The sequence below is a fragment of the Scardinius erythrophthalmus genome, assembly GCF_964197995.2.
Source record: "Scardinius erythrophthalmus genome assembly, chromosome: 17".
Taxonomy (NCBI): domain Eukaryota; kingdom Metazoa; phylum Chordata; class Actinopteri; order Cypriniformes; family Leuciscidae; genus Scardinius; species Scardinius erythrophthalmus.
This window is the reverse complement of record NC_138237.1, coordinates 40,834,715-40,849,187: the sequence shown is the minus strand read 5'-3', so window position 1 is coordinate 40,849,187 and position 14,473 is coordinate 40,834,715. Positions and strand designations below refer to the sequence as shown.

The 14,473-nt window shown below is 39.9% G+C and overlaps 1 protein-coding gene across 2 annotated transcripts in view; it reads right to left on the bottom strand.

Moving 5' to 3' along the window:
• Nucleotides 1-887: 887 nt before the first annotated feature.
• The window catches only part of acsl6 (acyl-CoA synthetase long chain family member 6), a 123,300-nt gene continuing 109,714 nt past the window's right edge, over nt 888-14,473 (bottom strand). For both annotated transcript variants that reach the window (XM_081391013.1, XM_081391012.1), the window contains exons 13-21: nt 12,388-12,522; nt 12,216-12,311; nt 11,809-11,881; nt 9,595-9,683; nt 4,844-4,960; nt 3,473-3,616; nt 3,291-3,392; nt 3,105-3,176; nt 888-2,300 (exon numbers count right to left, since the gene is read on the bottom strand). In XM_081391013.1, the coding sequence (XP_081247139.1) occupies nt 2,160-2,300; nt 3,105-3,176; nt 3,291-3,392; nt 3,473-3,616; nt 4,844-4,960; nt 9,595-9,683; nt 11,809-11,881; nt 12,216-12,311; nt 12,388-12,522 (969 nt within the window). In that variant the 3' untranslated portion in view covers nt 888-2,159. The remainder of the gene's footprint in view (nt 2,301-3,104; nt 3,177-3,290; nt 3,393-3,472; nt 3,617-4,843; nt 4,961-9,594; nt 9,684-11,808; nt 11,882-12,215; nt 12,312-12,387; nt 12,523-14,473) is intronic.

Here is a 14,473-nt window from a genome sequence, read left to right as displayed (position 1 = left end):
GAGTCGCCGTGGAGTACTTGTATTTAACGTTACTGTCGTAAAAACCACTCACGCAGAGCCGTCTCTGCACTCTTCTGACCGCACTTTCTTCGCTTTCTTCGTCGACTCTGCCATGATTCACGTCTGAAATGTGTGCTAGTGTCTTCCATAGAGGTTGCTTCATATGTTGTTGATGTATGTGATGTTGTGCCGTAAAACAAGTTGTGATTCTCGTGAGATTTGTCGGGGCGCCACCTCTCAAACCTGCATTGCTGGTTTTGCCAGCGGCTGGTATGATTCCAACCTGTGTTCCCCTGTCTTGTGTGTTCCTGGACGTTTGTTATTTCCTGTCTTGCTCCACGTTTTGCAGTTCTTTGTAGGTTTAATGTTGATTAGTCTCCCCAGCTGTTTCTTATTAGCCACACCCCCTTGTTATCTTGTTAAGCTTGTCTGCCTGTGTATATATAGGCCTTTTTTTCACTTGTTCTCTGTCAGTCGTTGAATAGACATTCCCTGGTTTAGTGTGTTCCCTCCTGTTCTGTGTTTTCATCAGTTACTTTGTGTTCGGACTTTAATAAATCTAACCCTGCACGTGGATCCTCTGCCCAGTCTGCTTCTTTGCCTGTCTAAAATGTTGCACTTAACACATACAGTAAGACTGTACTATTATACCATTAACCTTAAAAGGATCCTTCTGTCACCAGCTAACCCTTGCAGTGGTAAAACATGGCCAAATATCAGGGAAAACAAACCTCAAAGCTGTTGTGGCCTCGACAAACAACCCAAGAAATTCTGTCGGACTAAATCAATCCATCATCGAAATCTTATAAGTATAACAATACTTTAAGTCAGATTGCTCTGATTTAAATGAGGAGGATTCACATACTTTTAAGACCACCACAACCAATAGAATTACAAAGAATTCTTCTTTATTTTTACATTTTTTGCACACACTCATCATCACTATGTTTGTGTATATGCAGAGATGTACATGCGCATAAAAGACTTTATTATTGGGAAAAATGCAGGTGAACTGTTTAAAAAAAAAAAAAAGTCTTCCATTCTCCAAATTTGAACATAATATAAAACGTGTAAGGCTCACATGTTCAGATTGTTAAATGTCTAATAGCTGTTTGACTGAAAGACTTTGAATGTTTTAGAAAGACACTGGTCGTCGTTCTTCAGTCTGACCACTGAAATCAGCAGGAATGTGGACTTATCAGCTTGATTTTTGTCAGAAATACAGAGCTTAGTGGCGTCCAAATGGAGCAACCTTTAGAATAACCTCTGATAGTAATAAATAAATGAATAACCGAATAACCCTGATCATTAAATTAGCTAATAACATTCTAACAAACAGACAAAAAACACAATATAGGCCAGACTGAAAGGTGGAATGTGAAATGCATTGTGTTTAAATGCCATAAAACCAAAGCTAAAGTAACCAGAATAAATGAATATCTCTGCAGATTCATATTTTTCACCCCATCCCCATTCCAGTCCCCTTGTGAAATACAAAGATAAAGTTCTGATATCATTCAAGAGCAGATTCAAATCTTATTGGTTTCTCTACACTTCAAACCATTGCTTAAATAGTTTCACATCTAGTTTTCTTCAAAATGTACGCTACTATTGAAATACTTTGGGATGGAAAAGAACTGAAAAGCGAGTCGATCCATCAGGTCAGCGCTGTATTGCATGGCATGCTCACTTTGATCAAGCGAGCCTCTCTTGTAGGCCTTTCCTACATAGACAAGCATCATACGGTGAGTGCATGTAAAATGTCTTCTGATGCCGTAAAGGACCTGGGAATGTCAGTCATGGAACGCCGGAACACAGCATGCATGGCTTTTAGCTGGGAATGTGCCACTGGAGTTCCCTTTGGACCCACAAACGAAACATGAATGGAGGTGAACTTTGGGTTAGTTGCTCTCCTCGGAGTCAAGCATGCATGCTAGCTGGATCTGCTTCTGCTTTCTGAGGAGGACTCCATCTGGACGCAGCTCGCCACCAACGGCCCAAGGGGAATTACTCGTTTAATGCGAGTAAGCTCATGCGTGGTCTTGACGCCCATGGCTCATTCGGAGCATTTAGTGCCTGCTAGTTTTGAGCGAGGAAGAACAAATAGTGAAGGAATGCCAATGTCGATAAAACGTCCTCATCTTCTGGTGACGGAACAATTACATGGAGATGTTGCTGTACAGTTGTTCGATTTCCATCTTGAAATACTCCTTCAACTCGGGTCTCTTGGCTTTTAAAGTGGGGGTCAGCAATCCGTTTTGTATGGAGAACATTTCTTTGTGAATGTGGATGTCTTTAACCTGAGAGGAGTCAAACAGAGGATCGTGAACTATTAAGGTTGTGTGTTTCACTTGCACGGTCACTCTATATGCAGGCATTTCATGGTTGTGACCATTTTAAATGTGAAGCGTGATGTTCTCTGCAACTTCTGGCCTGTAATAACTACTGCACTGGCTCAGCGAGGGACTGCCGGTTTGTCCCGTTCTTCATATGTGGATTACTGAGCGCTCCCGATCCTGTATGGATCCGCTCTTGGGAGCAGGTTTAGTTCACCTAAACTATTCGATTTTTACCAGCTGAAAGAAACTGAAAGTCTGTCACACCAGTTATTGAAAATGAAAATAAAAAGACTTTTAATATAATAATAATAATAATAATAATGATTTTAACTCGTTTACACTTTTAAACAAGGTCATTAAATTGATGTTATTCTGACAGCCAATCGCAGCATTGCTGGTCATAGTGCAGAGTCTTTATAGATTTGCTCTTTCAAACGAACACAGTAATCTCAGACAACTGTGTTTGAAGAAGCACGATGAGCTAGAGATCAGGATGAGAAGATCTGGCACACGTCACATCATCTCAAGTGTGTTAAACGAGCAATGAAGAACGGGCCCTTGATTAAAAACTCCCATTAGCCCATCTGGTGCAGAAATGACACGCTTCACCTTTAAATAAGACTAAATATAACATGTTTTCTAGTTAACTGAACCTAGTCCTAAAACATGTGTGACCACTTGAGCAACTAATGTTCATACCAAAGAGTGTTTAAGAAACAAACTCCTGTGGTTTACTACTGTAGTTGTTAGCTACAGCAAACGTACCTGTTCGAATGAATGGAGGCCACTAGCTTTTCCCAAACGCACCATGTCATCCAGAATGGCTTTCTTCAGGTCCTTTAGATAGACAAAACAGACAATGGTCAGCAACTTGGTGAATCCCAGACAGCCGACACTATGTTGCTAACCCTGACCCAATGCATAAGAGATCAGGGTTCAGGTGAGCCTTACTTTATTTTCACACAGCTCGTCGAAGCATCCTTCAAATCCTTTCTTCTGAGCCCATGAGGGAAAGACCTCGGGATCCGGGACGATGATTCCCACCAGACACGACTGCACACACAATCAGTCAGCGTTAGCATCCGCAGCACAGCTAACTCTCGAGACATTCAGGGTAATGCTGAGCGACTGACCTGCAGGCTGTCTCCGTGCACGTAGAGCTGAGACACGGGTTCACTGCGGATGTAGATGTTTTCTATTTTCTCTGGGGAAATATATTCTCCTTGCGCTAACTTAAAGATGTGCTTCTTCCTGTCGATGATCTTCAGGGTGCCGTTCTGAAGGACAGACAAATGGAAGGAGCTGTTGTTATTATCTGTCTGTCAGAGCAGCTCAACGGCCCAGCGGACACTAGATTTGACCCACATTTAACAGCAGTAAAGAAGAGCAGGGTTGGCTATGCAGAGTTAATGCCTTGATCCAGCTCTCTGTATCATTAAAATAAGCATATTCAATGCTATAGACTATAGACTAAACACGTAAACGCTGTCAGCATTTTCACAGATTCGCGTTTTCAAACTTTTTCAAGGCTTGCACCTTGGAACCTATTTCAAGGTTTGCGTTCTCGAGCACCAGACACTGTTGTTGTGCGGATGAGCGGCTGGAGCGCATTAAGGGTTTTCTGTGAGAACGGTGTGTGTTAGCGGCCGCTAAGTTAATAACTAATGATCTTTGAAACGGAAGTGAATCAATCAAACTAACTTTAGCTGGACAATAACTCTATTCTAGAGCTGCTGTAAAGCCAAAACAATCTCTGTTACTTTAATCTCCTAATATCACTGTAAAGCTGCTTTGAAACAATCTATATTGTAAAAAGTGCCATGTAAATGAAGGTGACTTGACTTGACAAGAGAAATGCAGAGGAAATGAATGAGTCTCAAGTCAAGCAGTATCTAGAGATAAACAACAAAATACAAACATCTAAATGAACTGGTTCACATCACTCAGCCAACCTGTATACATTCCTTTAAAGGGTTAAGTCAGGTAGAAGTAGCTCTTTAACTCTTTCCCTGCCATTGACAGAATCTGTGTTTTCAGTGTTATACTGTAGGGGGCGCTGTTACACATCTTCTGAAAGAGTACTGAATCTCCTGATCAAAACATTGCTGACACTCCTGTTGTAGTCTTTGAAAAAAAAAAAAGTAATTTACTCAGCTTTTTGTTCAAAATGTTGCTTATTTATGAAACCCACATTCAAGTGTTGATAAAAAAGAATGCATGAAGCTAGAATAAAATGTTCAGAAGCAGAGGCTCTGTTCTTTCTTTTGATATATTGCATGTTCAGATATTCATACAACAACATATTCGGGGGGCCATGAAAGCTTTAAGGTCAAGGTCAAGGTAAACTTTATTATCCACAAGTAGGAAATTCATGTGGTCATTTCTAAAAATGATAAAATCGCTGGCGGGGAAAGAGTTAAAGTCGCGATGGGACAGCAGGACAGTCCTGTTCATCGTGGTCTCTTGTACACAAAGAAGAACAAAACGCGTTCAGGCCGACATACCGGCAGCCATTTCCCGATGTCTCCGGTGTGAAGCCATCCGTCTGAGTCCAGCGTCTCCGCAGTCCTCACAGGATCCTTCAGATAACCCTTGAAGACGTTAGGGCCTTTCACACAAACCTGGAGCAAAAACAAAGAGAAGAATGATGGACGATGCTTAAATAATGGCATAATCTGTATTTGGTGAGAGAGAGCTTTGTGCTCTTAAGACAAATGCAGGGGGACATGACTGTCAATCAAGCTTGTGATGATGCAGTATGACTTCCTGTTACAGTCCCAGATAGCAACTTAGTGTTGGCCCAGATCCGGGCCACATCTGGTACATGTGGATTTCACTCATACCAGATCTGGGCCGAAAATATGTTGCTGTCTGGGGTATAACATATGACATCCTGTTACAGCACAACATATTACAGAATAACGTATGACTTCCTGTTACATCATAACATATGACTTCCTGTTACAGCATAACATATTACAGAACAATGTATGACTTCCTGTTACATCATAACATTACTTCCTGTTAAAGCATAACATATTACAGAACAATGTATGACTTCCTGTTACATCATAACATTACTTCCTGTTAAAGCATAACTAATGACTTCCTTTTACAGTATAACTTATGACTTCCTGTTACAGCATAACGTATGACTTCCTGTTACGGTATAACATATGACATCCTGTTATGGTATAACGTATGACATCCTGTAACGGTATAACGTATGACTTCTTATGACTTTCAGTTACGGCATAACATATAACTTCCTGTTACGTTATAACGTATGACTTCTTATGACTTCCTGTTACGGCATAACGTATAACTTCCAGTTACGGCATAACATATAACTTCCTGTTATGGTATAACGCATGACTTCCTGTTACGGTATAATGTATGACTTCCTTTTACAGTATAACTTATGACTTCCAGTTACGGCATAACGTATAACTTCCTGTTACGGCATAACATATAACTTCCTGTTACGGTATAACATATAACTTCCTGTTACGGTATAACGAATGACTTCTTATGACTTCCAGTTACGGCATAACGTATAACTTCCTGTTACGTTATAACGTATGACTTCTTATGACTTCCTGTTACGGCATAACGTATAACTTCCAGTTACAGCATAACATATAACTTCCTGTTATGGTATAACGCATGACTTCCAGTTACAGCATAACGTATAACTTCCTGTTACGGCATAACATATAACTTCCTGTTACGGTATAACATATGACTTCCTGTTACGGTATAACGAATGACTTCTTCTGACTTCCAGTTACGGCATAACGTATAACTTCCTGTTACGTTATAACGTATGACTTCTTATGAATTCCTGTTACGGCATAACGTATAACTTCCAGTTACGGCATAACGTATAACTTCCTGTTACGGCATAACATATAACTTCCTGTTACGGTATAACATATGACTTCCTGTTACGGTATAACGAATGACTTCTTATGACTTCCAGTTACGGCATAACGTATAACTTCCTGTTACGTTATAACGTATGACTTCTTATGACTTCCTGTTACGGCATAACGTATAACTTCCAGTTACAGCATAACGTATAACTTCCTGTTACGGCATAACATATAACTTCCTGTTACGGTATAACATATGACTTCCTGTTACGGTATAACGAATGACTTCTTATGACTTCCAGTTACGGCATAACATATAACTTCCTGTTGCGTTATAACGTATGACTTCTTATGACTTCCTGTTACGGCATAACGTATAACTTCCAGTTACAGCATAACATATAACTTCCTGTTATGGTATAACGCATGACTTCCTGTTACGGCATAATGTATGACTTCCTGTTACGGTATAACGAATGACTTCTTATGACTTCCAGTTACGGCATAACATATAACTTCCTGTTACGTTATAACGTATGACTTCTTATGACTTCCAGTTAAGGCATAACGTATAACTTCCAATTACGGCATAACATATAACTTCCTGTTTACGTTATAACGTATGACTTCTTATGACTTCCTGTTACGGCATAACGTATAACTTCCAGTTACAGCATAACTTATGACTTCCAGTTACGGCATAACGTATAACTTCCAGTTACGGCATAACATATAACTTCCTGTTACGTTATAACGTATGACTTCTTATGACTTCCTGTTACAGCATAACGTATGACTTCCTGTTATGGTATAACGCATGACTTCCTGTTACGGTATAACGTATGACTTCCTTTTACAGTATAACATATAACTTCCAGTTACGGCATAACATATAACTTCCTGTTACGTTATAACGTATGACTTCTTATGACTTCCAGTTACGGCATACCGTAAAACTTCCTGTTACGGCATAACATATAACTTCCTGTTACGTTATAACGTATGACTTCTTATGACTTCCTGTTACGGCATAACGTATAACTTCCAGTTACGGCATAACGTATGACTTCCTTTTACAGTATAACTTGTGACTTCCTGTTACGGTATAACGTATGACTTCCTTTTACAGTATAACATATAACTTCCAGTTACGGCATAACATATAACTTCCTGTTACGTTATAACGTATGACTTCTTATGACTTCCAGTTACGGCATAACGTATAACTTCCTGTTACGGCATAACATATAACTTCCTGTTACGTTATTACGTATGACTTCTTATGACTTCCTGTTACGGTATAACGCATGACTTCCTGTTACGGCATAACGTATGACTTCCTTTTACAGTATAACTTGTGACTTCCTGTTACGGTATAACGAATTACTTCTTATGACTTCCAGTTACGGCATAACGTATAACTTCCTGTTACGTTATAACGTATGACTTCTTATGACTTCCTGTTATGGCATAACGTATAACTTCCAGTTACGGCATAACATATAACTTCCTGTTACGGTATAACGCATGACTTCCTGTTACGGCATAACGTATGACTTCCTTTTACAGTATAACTTGTGACTTTCTGTTACGGTATAACGAATGACTTCTTATGACTTCCAGTTACGGCATAACGTATAACTTCCTGTTACGTTATAACGTATGACTTCTTATGACTTCCTGTTACGGCATAATGTATAACTTCCAGTTACAGCATAACATATAACTTCCTGTTATGGTATAACGCATGACTTCCTGTTACGGTATAATGTATGACTTCCTTTTACAGTATAACTTATGACTTCCTGTTACGGCATAACATATAACTTCCTGTTACGGCATAACATATAACTTCCTGTTACGTTATAACGTATGACTTCTTATGACTTCCTGTTACGGTATAACGCATGACTTCCTGTTACGGCATAACGTATGACTTCCTTTTACAGTATAACTTGTGACTTCCTGTTACGGTATAACGAATGACTTCTTATGACTTCCAGTTACGGCATAACGTATAACTTCCTGTTACGTTATAACGTATGACTTCTTATGACTTCCTGTTATGGCATAACGTATAACTTCCTGTTACGGCATAACATATAACTTCCTGTTACGGTATAACGCATGACTTCCTGTTACGGCATAACGTATGACTTCCTTTTACAGTATAACTTGTGACGGTATAACGAATGACTTCTTATGACTTCCAGTTACGGCATAACGTATAACTTCCTGTTACGTTATAACGTATGACTTCTTATGACTTCCTGTTACGGCATAACGTATAACTTCCAGTTACAGCATAACATATAACTTCCTGTTATGGTATAACGCATGACTTCCTGTTACGGTATAATGTATGACTTCCTTTTACAGTATAACTTATGACTTCCTGTTACGGCATAACATATAACTTCCAGTTACGGCATAACATATAACTTCCTGTTACGTTATAACGTATGACTTCTTATGACTTCCTGTTACAGTATAACATATAACTTCCAGTACGGCATAACATATAACTTCCTGTTACGTTATAACGAATGACTTCTTATGACTTCCAGTTACGGCATAACATATAACTTCCTGTTACGTTATAACGAATGACTTCTTATGACTTCCAGTTACGGCATAACATATAACTTCCTGTTACGTCATAACGTATGACTTCTTATGACTTCCTGTTACGGCATAACGTATGACTTCCTTTTATGGCATAACTTATGACTTCCTGTTACGGTATAACTTATGACTTCCTGTTATGGTATAACGTATGACTTCCTGTTACAGAATAACGTATGACTTCCTGTTACGGTATAACGTATGACTTCCTGTTACAGAATAACGTATGACTTCCTGTTACGGTATAACGTATGACTTCCTGTTACAGAATAACGTATGACTTCCTGTTACAGAATAACATATGACTTCCTGTTACGGTATAACGTATGACTTCCTGTTCCAGTCTCTCCAGCCATGTGCTTCGTCAACAGCACTATTCCAGAACACCATTGAATACAAATCTTTTATTTATTAAAAAAGAATGTGAAGTAGCATTGCTTTTGCAAGATATTTACATGCATTCAATTTTTTTTGTGACATTTATACTTGGATATTTTGACAGTTATTTAAAAGTAATAACCCCAGGAAAACAATATTTACAGTTCAGAAATGCATACTATTTGAAAGACATGATTGTCCAGAGGTCTACTCAAGGCGTCAGGAACATTTGAACACCACATGATAGATCTGAACACTAAGAGTCCTACATTTCTCCAGACCAGGTAGGTTTCTGTGTGAAGCAGCTTTATAAAGACTTGTCTTTGCCAGTGTGTGTTAAACTAAGCGTAGGCCACACAGACAGTGTTATAACAAACCTCGCCCTCTCCTTTAGCAGCGAAGTAGTTCTTCTCCGCCACATCCACCAGTTTAATGAGATTACAGGGCAGCGGAGCTCCTACATGACCTGCAGAAAGACAAGACCTCAGTAACTTCATCATGTCATTACATACAGGTCTGTGTGGAGGACTCAGCAGATAATGACTGATTAGAGATAATGACTGAGAAACACAGAAGACAGTCTGTAACAGACGCACTCAAAGTGTAATGCAAAAACAAGCCACTGGAGGGAGAGCTTGCCACGCAGTTTCACAGTGGATGTAGAGACATGATATATTTCTCACTGCTACACAGTATTCACCCTAACTGGATCATCTTGATCATTAAACGGCCAGTTATCAGTAACTGGGGAGTAACTGGTGGCTCAGTCCAGTGTAAAGGAACGGTTTTCATTCATACACATGCAGGAGACAGAAACACAGGATTTCACTGCGTTCGGTGAACTCTTCCCTGCGGATCCGTGTCACGTGAAGATGTGTGACCAATGGAAGATCAATTTGTCATGCCGTGACCTCGGTAAAGCCTAGTAGATTTTATATTTTTACATTTTGTATGCATTATATGTTACATATAAAAATATGCCGCAGAGTGTGACACCACACTATGACCATCTGTAGAAATAGACATTTCATCTAGTGAAGGACAACAGCTGTCAGTAATGCTGAATCACAAGCATGCGTGTCCTTATGGTTTTAATCATGGAGTAAAGAGCTACTCCAAGTCAACCGTTGCACTAGAATCAGTCAGTAACCGACTCTTTTAACATCTCCGGGAGACAACAGCAAATATAATGTCTGTATTACCGGTTGCCTCAATAGCAAAAGAGAAAAGTCCATGATAGCATTCCCATGACTTTCCAAAAGAGGAGGAAAATATTGAGAGATTGATGATGTTGGTCAGAAGAGAGAAAGATGTGTTAGATTGTGTTAGAAACACAACTTGTTTTATAATTTACTGCCAAGGTAATATAAGACAAAGTATAGCGTTACAAATGAAAGTATAATAAACTTTACTAGAGCTACGATGTTGACAACTGTGAAATGAGTCCCAGTCTGTGAGAAGGTCCATTAATCATCATGGGTTAAAAGAGTGTTTTTCTGTTTTGTGTCTTTCTAATAATCACACCACACTGAAGAAATGACTTAAATACTCAAATTCATCACATCCAAATGTACTAGTTTTCTCAAATTATATTTATGGTTTGATTCAAACCTTAAATTTTGATTTACTGTTAATAATAAATAAGTTTATATGTACAGTACTGTGCAAAAGTCTTAGGCATGTTAATATCCCCCCCAAAAAAGTGGTTTTAAGTCAGTTATTTACATCTTTTGCTGTAGTGTGTCAGTAGAAAATAACAGTTTACATTTCCAAACATTCTTTTTGCCATTAATTGTAATAATCCAGTGAGATTTGTGTATGCACAAGGAGTCTGACAACAGCTGGGATGATCTGATCTCACCATCATCGAGTCCGTCTGTGATTACATGAAGAAACAGAAGAAACTGAGACAGACTAAATCCAGAAGAACTGCGGGAACGTCTCCGAGATGATTGAAGAATCCTTCCTGCAAAGCTCCCTGAGAAACTGTGCGCAAGTGTTCCTGGACAACAGCCGCTTTAAACGCAAGGGGTCGTTACACCATATATTGATTTGAATTAGTTAATAGAAGTTAAATCATAAATAAATTCAATTTGTGATTTTATTTTTGAAAGCATTCTCACTTTAAAGCATTTTAACACGAGTGCCAGTGCTTTTCACAGTAGCTTTGCAGGAAGGATTCTTCAAGCGTCTCGGAGACGTTCCCGCAGTTCTTCTGGATTATTACAATTAATGGCAAAAAGAATGTTGGAAATGTAAACTGATATTTCCTACTGACACAGTACAGCAAAAGATATAAATAACTGACTTAAAACTATTTTTTGTGTGTGTGTGTGTGTGTGTGGGGGGGGGGGGGTATTTACATGCCTAAGACTTTTGCACAGTACAGTATTTTGTTAGTAAATGTTTAGTTTAGACCGTAATTGTTATTGAGATGTCTTTTTAAAACATGTTTATATCTGCAGTAAAGCCAAGATACTATTTAAACAAACTTGTTTGCTTTAAGACAAACTGAACTGTTTAAAGGGTGATTCTGGATGAGGCCAGTATAAAGGCATGTGCTGGAGGTCATGAGCGAGCGAGAGTCTCACCGGATGTCCAGTCTCCAGGCGTGGTGAAGGTGCATCCAGCGGTGCACTCCGTCTGTCCGTACGCCTCGTACACCTGCAGACACACAGCTGAGATGAGCTCAGACACACAGATCTACACACACACAGCTGAGATGAGCTCAGACACACAGGAGATCTACACACACACAGGAGATCTACACACACACAGCTGAGATGAGCTCAGACACACAGGAGATCTACACACACACAGGAGATCTACACACACACAGCTGAGATGAGCTCAGACACACAGATCTACACACACACAGCTGAGATGAGCTCAGACACACAGGAGATCTACACACACACAGGAGATCTACACACACACACAGCTGAGATGAGCTCAGACACACAGGAGCGCTACGCTACAGACGCCGCTTTCGCCTCACCTGACAGCCCAGCACCGCTCTCAGGAAGCTCAGGACGGACGGGGAAGCCGGAGCCGCTCCAGTGATGATCATCCTCAGCCTGCCGCCCAGACTGGCCTGTAAGGAGACACAGCACGCAGTCAAACAGCAGCGCGGCTTCGGCCCCGCGTCTCACCGGCTCTGCGTCACGCACCTGGATCTTGTGGAAGAAGATCTTGTCCCAGACGCTGTCGCAGCGGATGACGCCGCGGCTGACCTCTGAACCTTTTCTCTTGGCTGCGAAGTTCAGCAGCCAGCGCTTGACGGAGTTGTTGGCCTGACTGAAGATCTGAACGACAGCAGACACGCTTCGACAGTTACATGGGGAATACACATGTGGCTGAAGAATGTTTTTAGATTTCATTAAATGATTACAGCAGAATTGAATTCTGTTTATCACTGTGAAGCTGTTCTGAAACAATCTGCATTGTGTAAAGCAAAGCTGAGTTGACCTGATTACTGCATAAAATATCATAGTCCTCACATGTAAACTCTACTCTACTTTAGTTTAACTTGTATTTTAAAAACGAATAGTGTTTCACAAGTTCACACGTACATGAAATCAGATGTAGTATTTTAAGCGTATTTGGCATGCTGTCCGGGGAGGGCTCCGAGCTCGGAATTTGGCCCGAACCCAGAGTACTCCCCCTTTTTAGTGGGATAGAAACCAGCCAGAGTGAGGTGATGGGGTGGTGGAGGGATGCTGTGAATCTTGACATGAGACAGAGGTGAGGGAAGGCTTTATTTATACCGGCTTCCTCTTGTGCTGATTGGTTGATTACCTGAACGTGCTCCTCCCGAACTTTGCTACATAAAACTTCATTTAGATGGCTAAATGCATAGGATGGCTCCGGTGCAAGATCGACCTGAAGTGGTGAGTTTTCTTTTAAAATCAGTTTTCAGTCGGGGGACATTTTACAAATCTCGCAAAATAAGGAGGAGGAAGAGGCTGTAAGTACTATATATATATATATATATATATATATATATATATATATATATATATATATATATATGTGTATATATATAGCAAATAACGGGGACCTTCATGCCAACCATTTAAGACCTTCATGCCAACTATGCTGTTGGGCTCTAGGCCGAAACGAAATGTAGGCCTGAAACCATAAAATATCCATGATGGAGAATACGCAAAAGATATAAATCTATAGTACCAGTGCACCCTAATTATTTGGGGAATAAAATGGTTTTAAACATTTGTTTATCAGCTAATGCTGGATAATGATAAAGATTACATTAAAAAGATGTATTGTCCCTCTTGTGGACAACAGTAGTATATAAGGCTTCATCTTCAGTTTAAATGTTTGATAGAATGTACTGTGAGCCCTCTGAGCATCAGAAATCCTTGAAACCTCGCACATTTCTTCAAAATCAGTTGTTCTCCATTTCTACACAGTTTTGTGAAGTTTCTACTTTGTGCACACAATATGTAGACGTTACTCACAATGGGCCATACCAGAAATATATAAAAAATTGTATCTGCTAAATGGTTTCGTCGATCGAAATTCTTTTGATAACTTTTTGCCATGAGGGTCCCTAGATGATGCATGTGAAGTTTCGAGCAAATCGGACAAACGGCCTATGAGGAGTTCGAAAAAGTAGAGTTTTCAAATAATCTATAATATCTAACAAATTATTTGATTGACAGCAGTGGTTCTTGAGGCAAAGTTGTTCAGTATGAGGAGATCTATCAAATTATATGCATATTGTGTGGATGTGAGAAACCACGTGATTACAGAGACATAAATCTCGTTAGCGCCATCTAGTGGCCGATTTCTTTCAAAATTCTGACAGACCTCTAGGGCCATGAGTTGAACATGCCCACCGTGTGTTGTTCCGATCAACCTTCGGTAACCTTGTCTAATAGTTGCTCAAACTTCACTGGCTAATGGCGGCCATGTTTTTCGAGATACGCCAGTGTCCTCATAGAAGGGCATGGAACCCTGGACAAAGACACTGCATGCCCATTTTCAAGTCAATCGTACTAACGGTAGCGTAGTTATAGCTGTTTTATGCCTTTTTCGTATTATAACGCCACCAAGTGGTCAATCGCGGCAGAATTTTTTGTGTGACCACAGAATGAGCTCGTACATGAGTATAACAAGTTTGGTGAAAATATCTCAATGCTTTCAAGAGTTATAGCCATTTTAGTGAAAGTGGCCCCGCCTACTTTGAATTTGACAAACGGCGTGCTTGAACCCCGATTCACGAGTTCACACTTA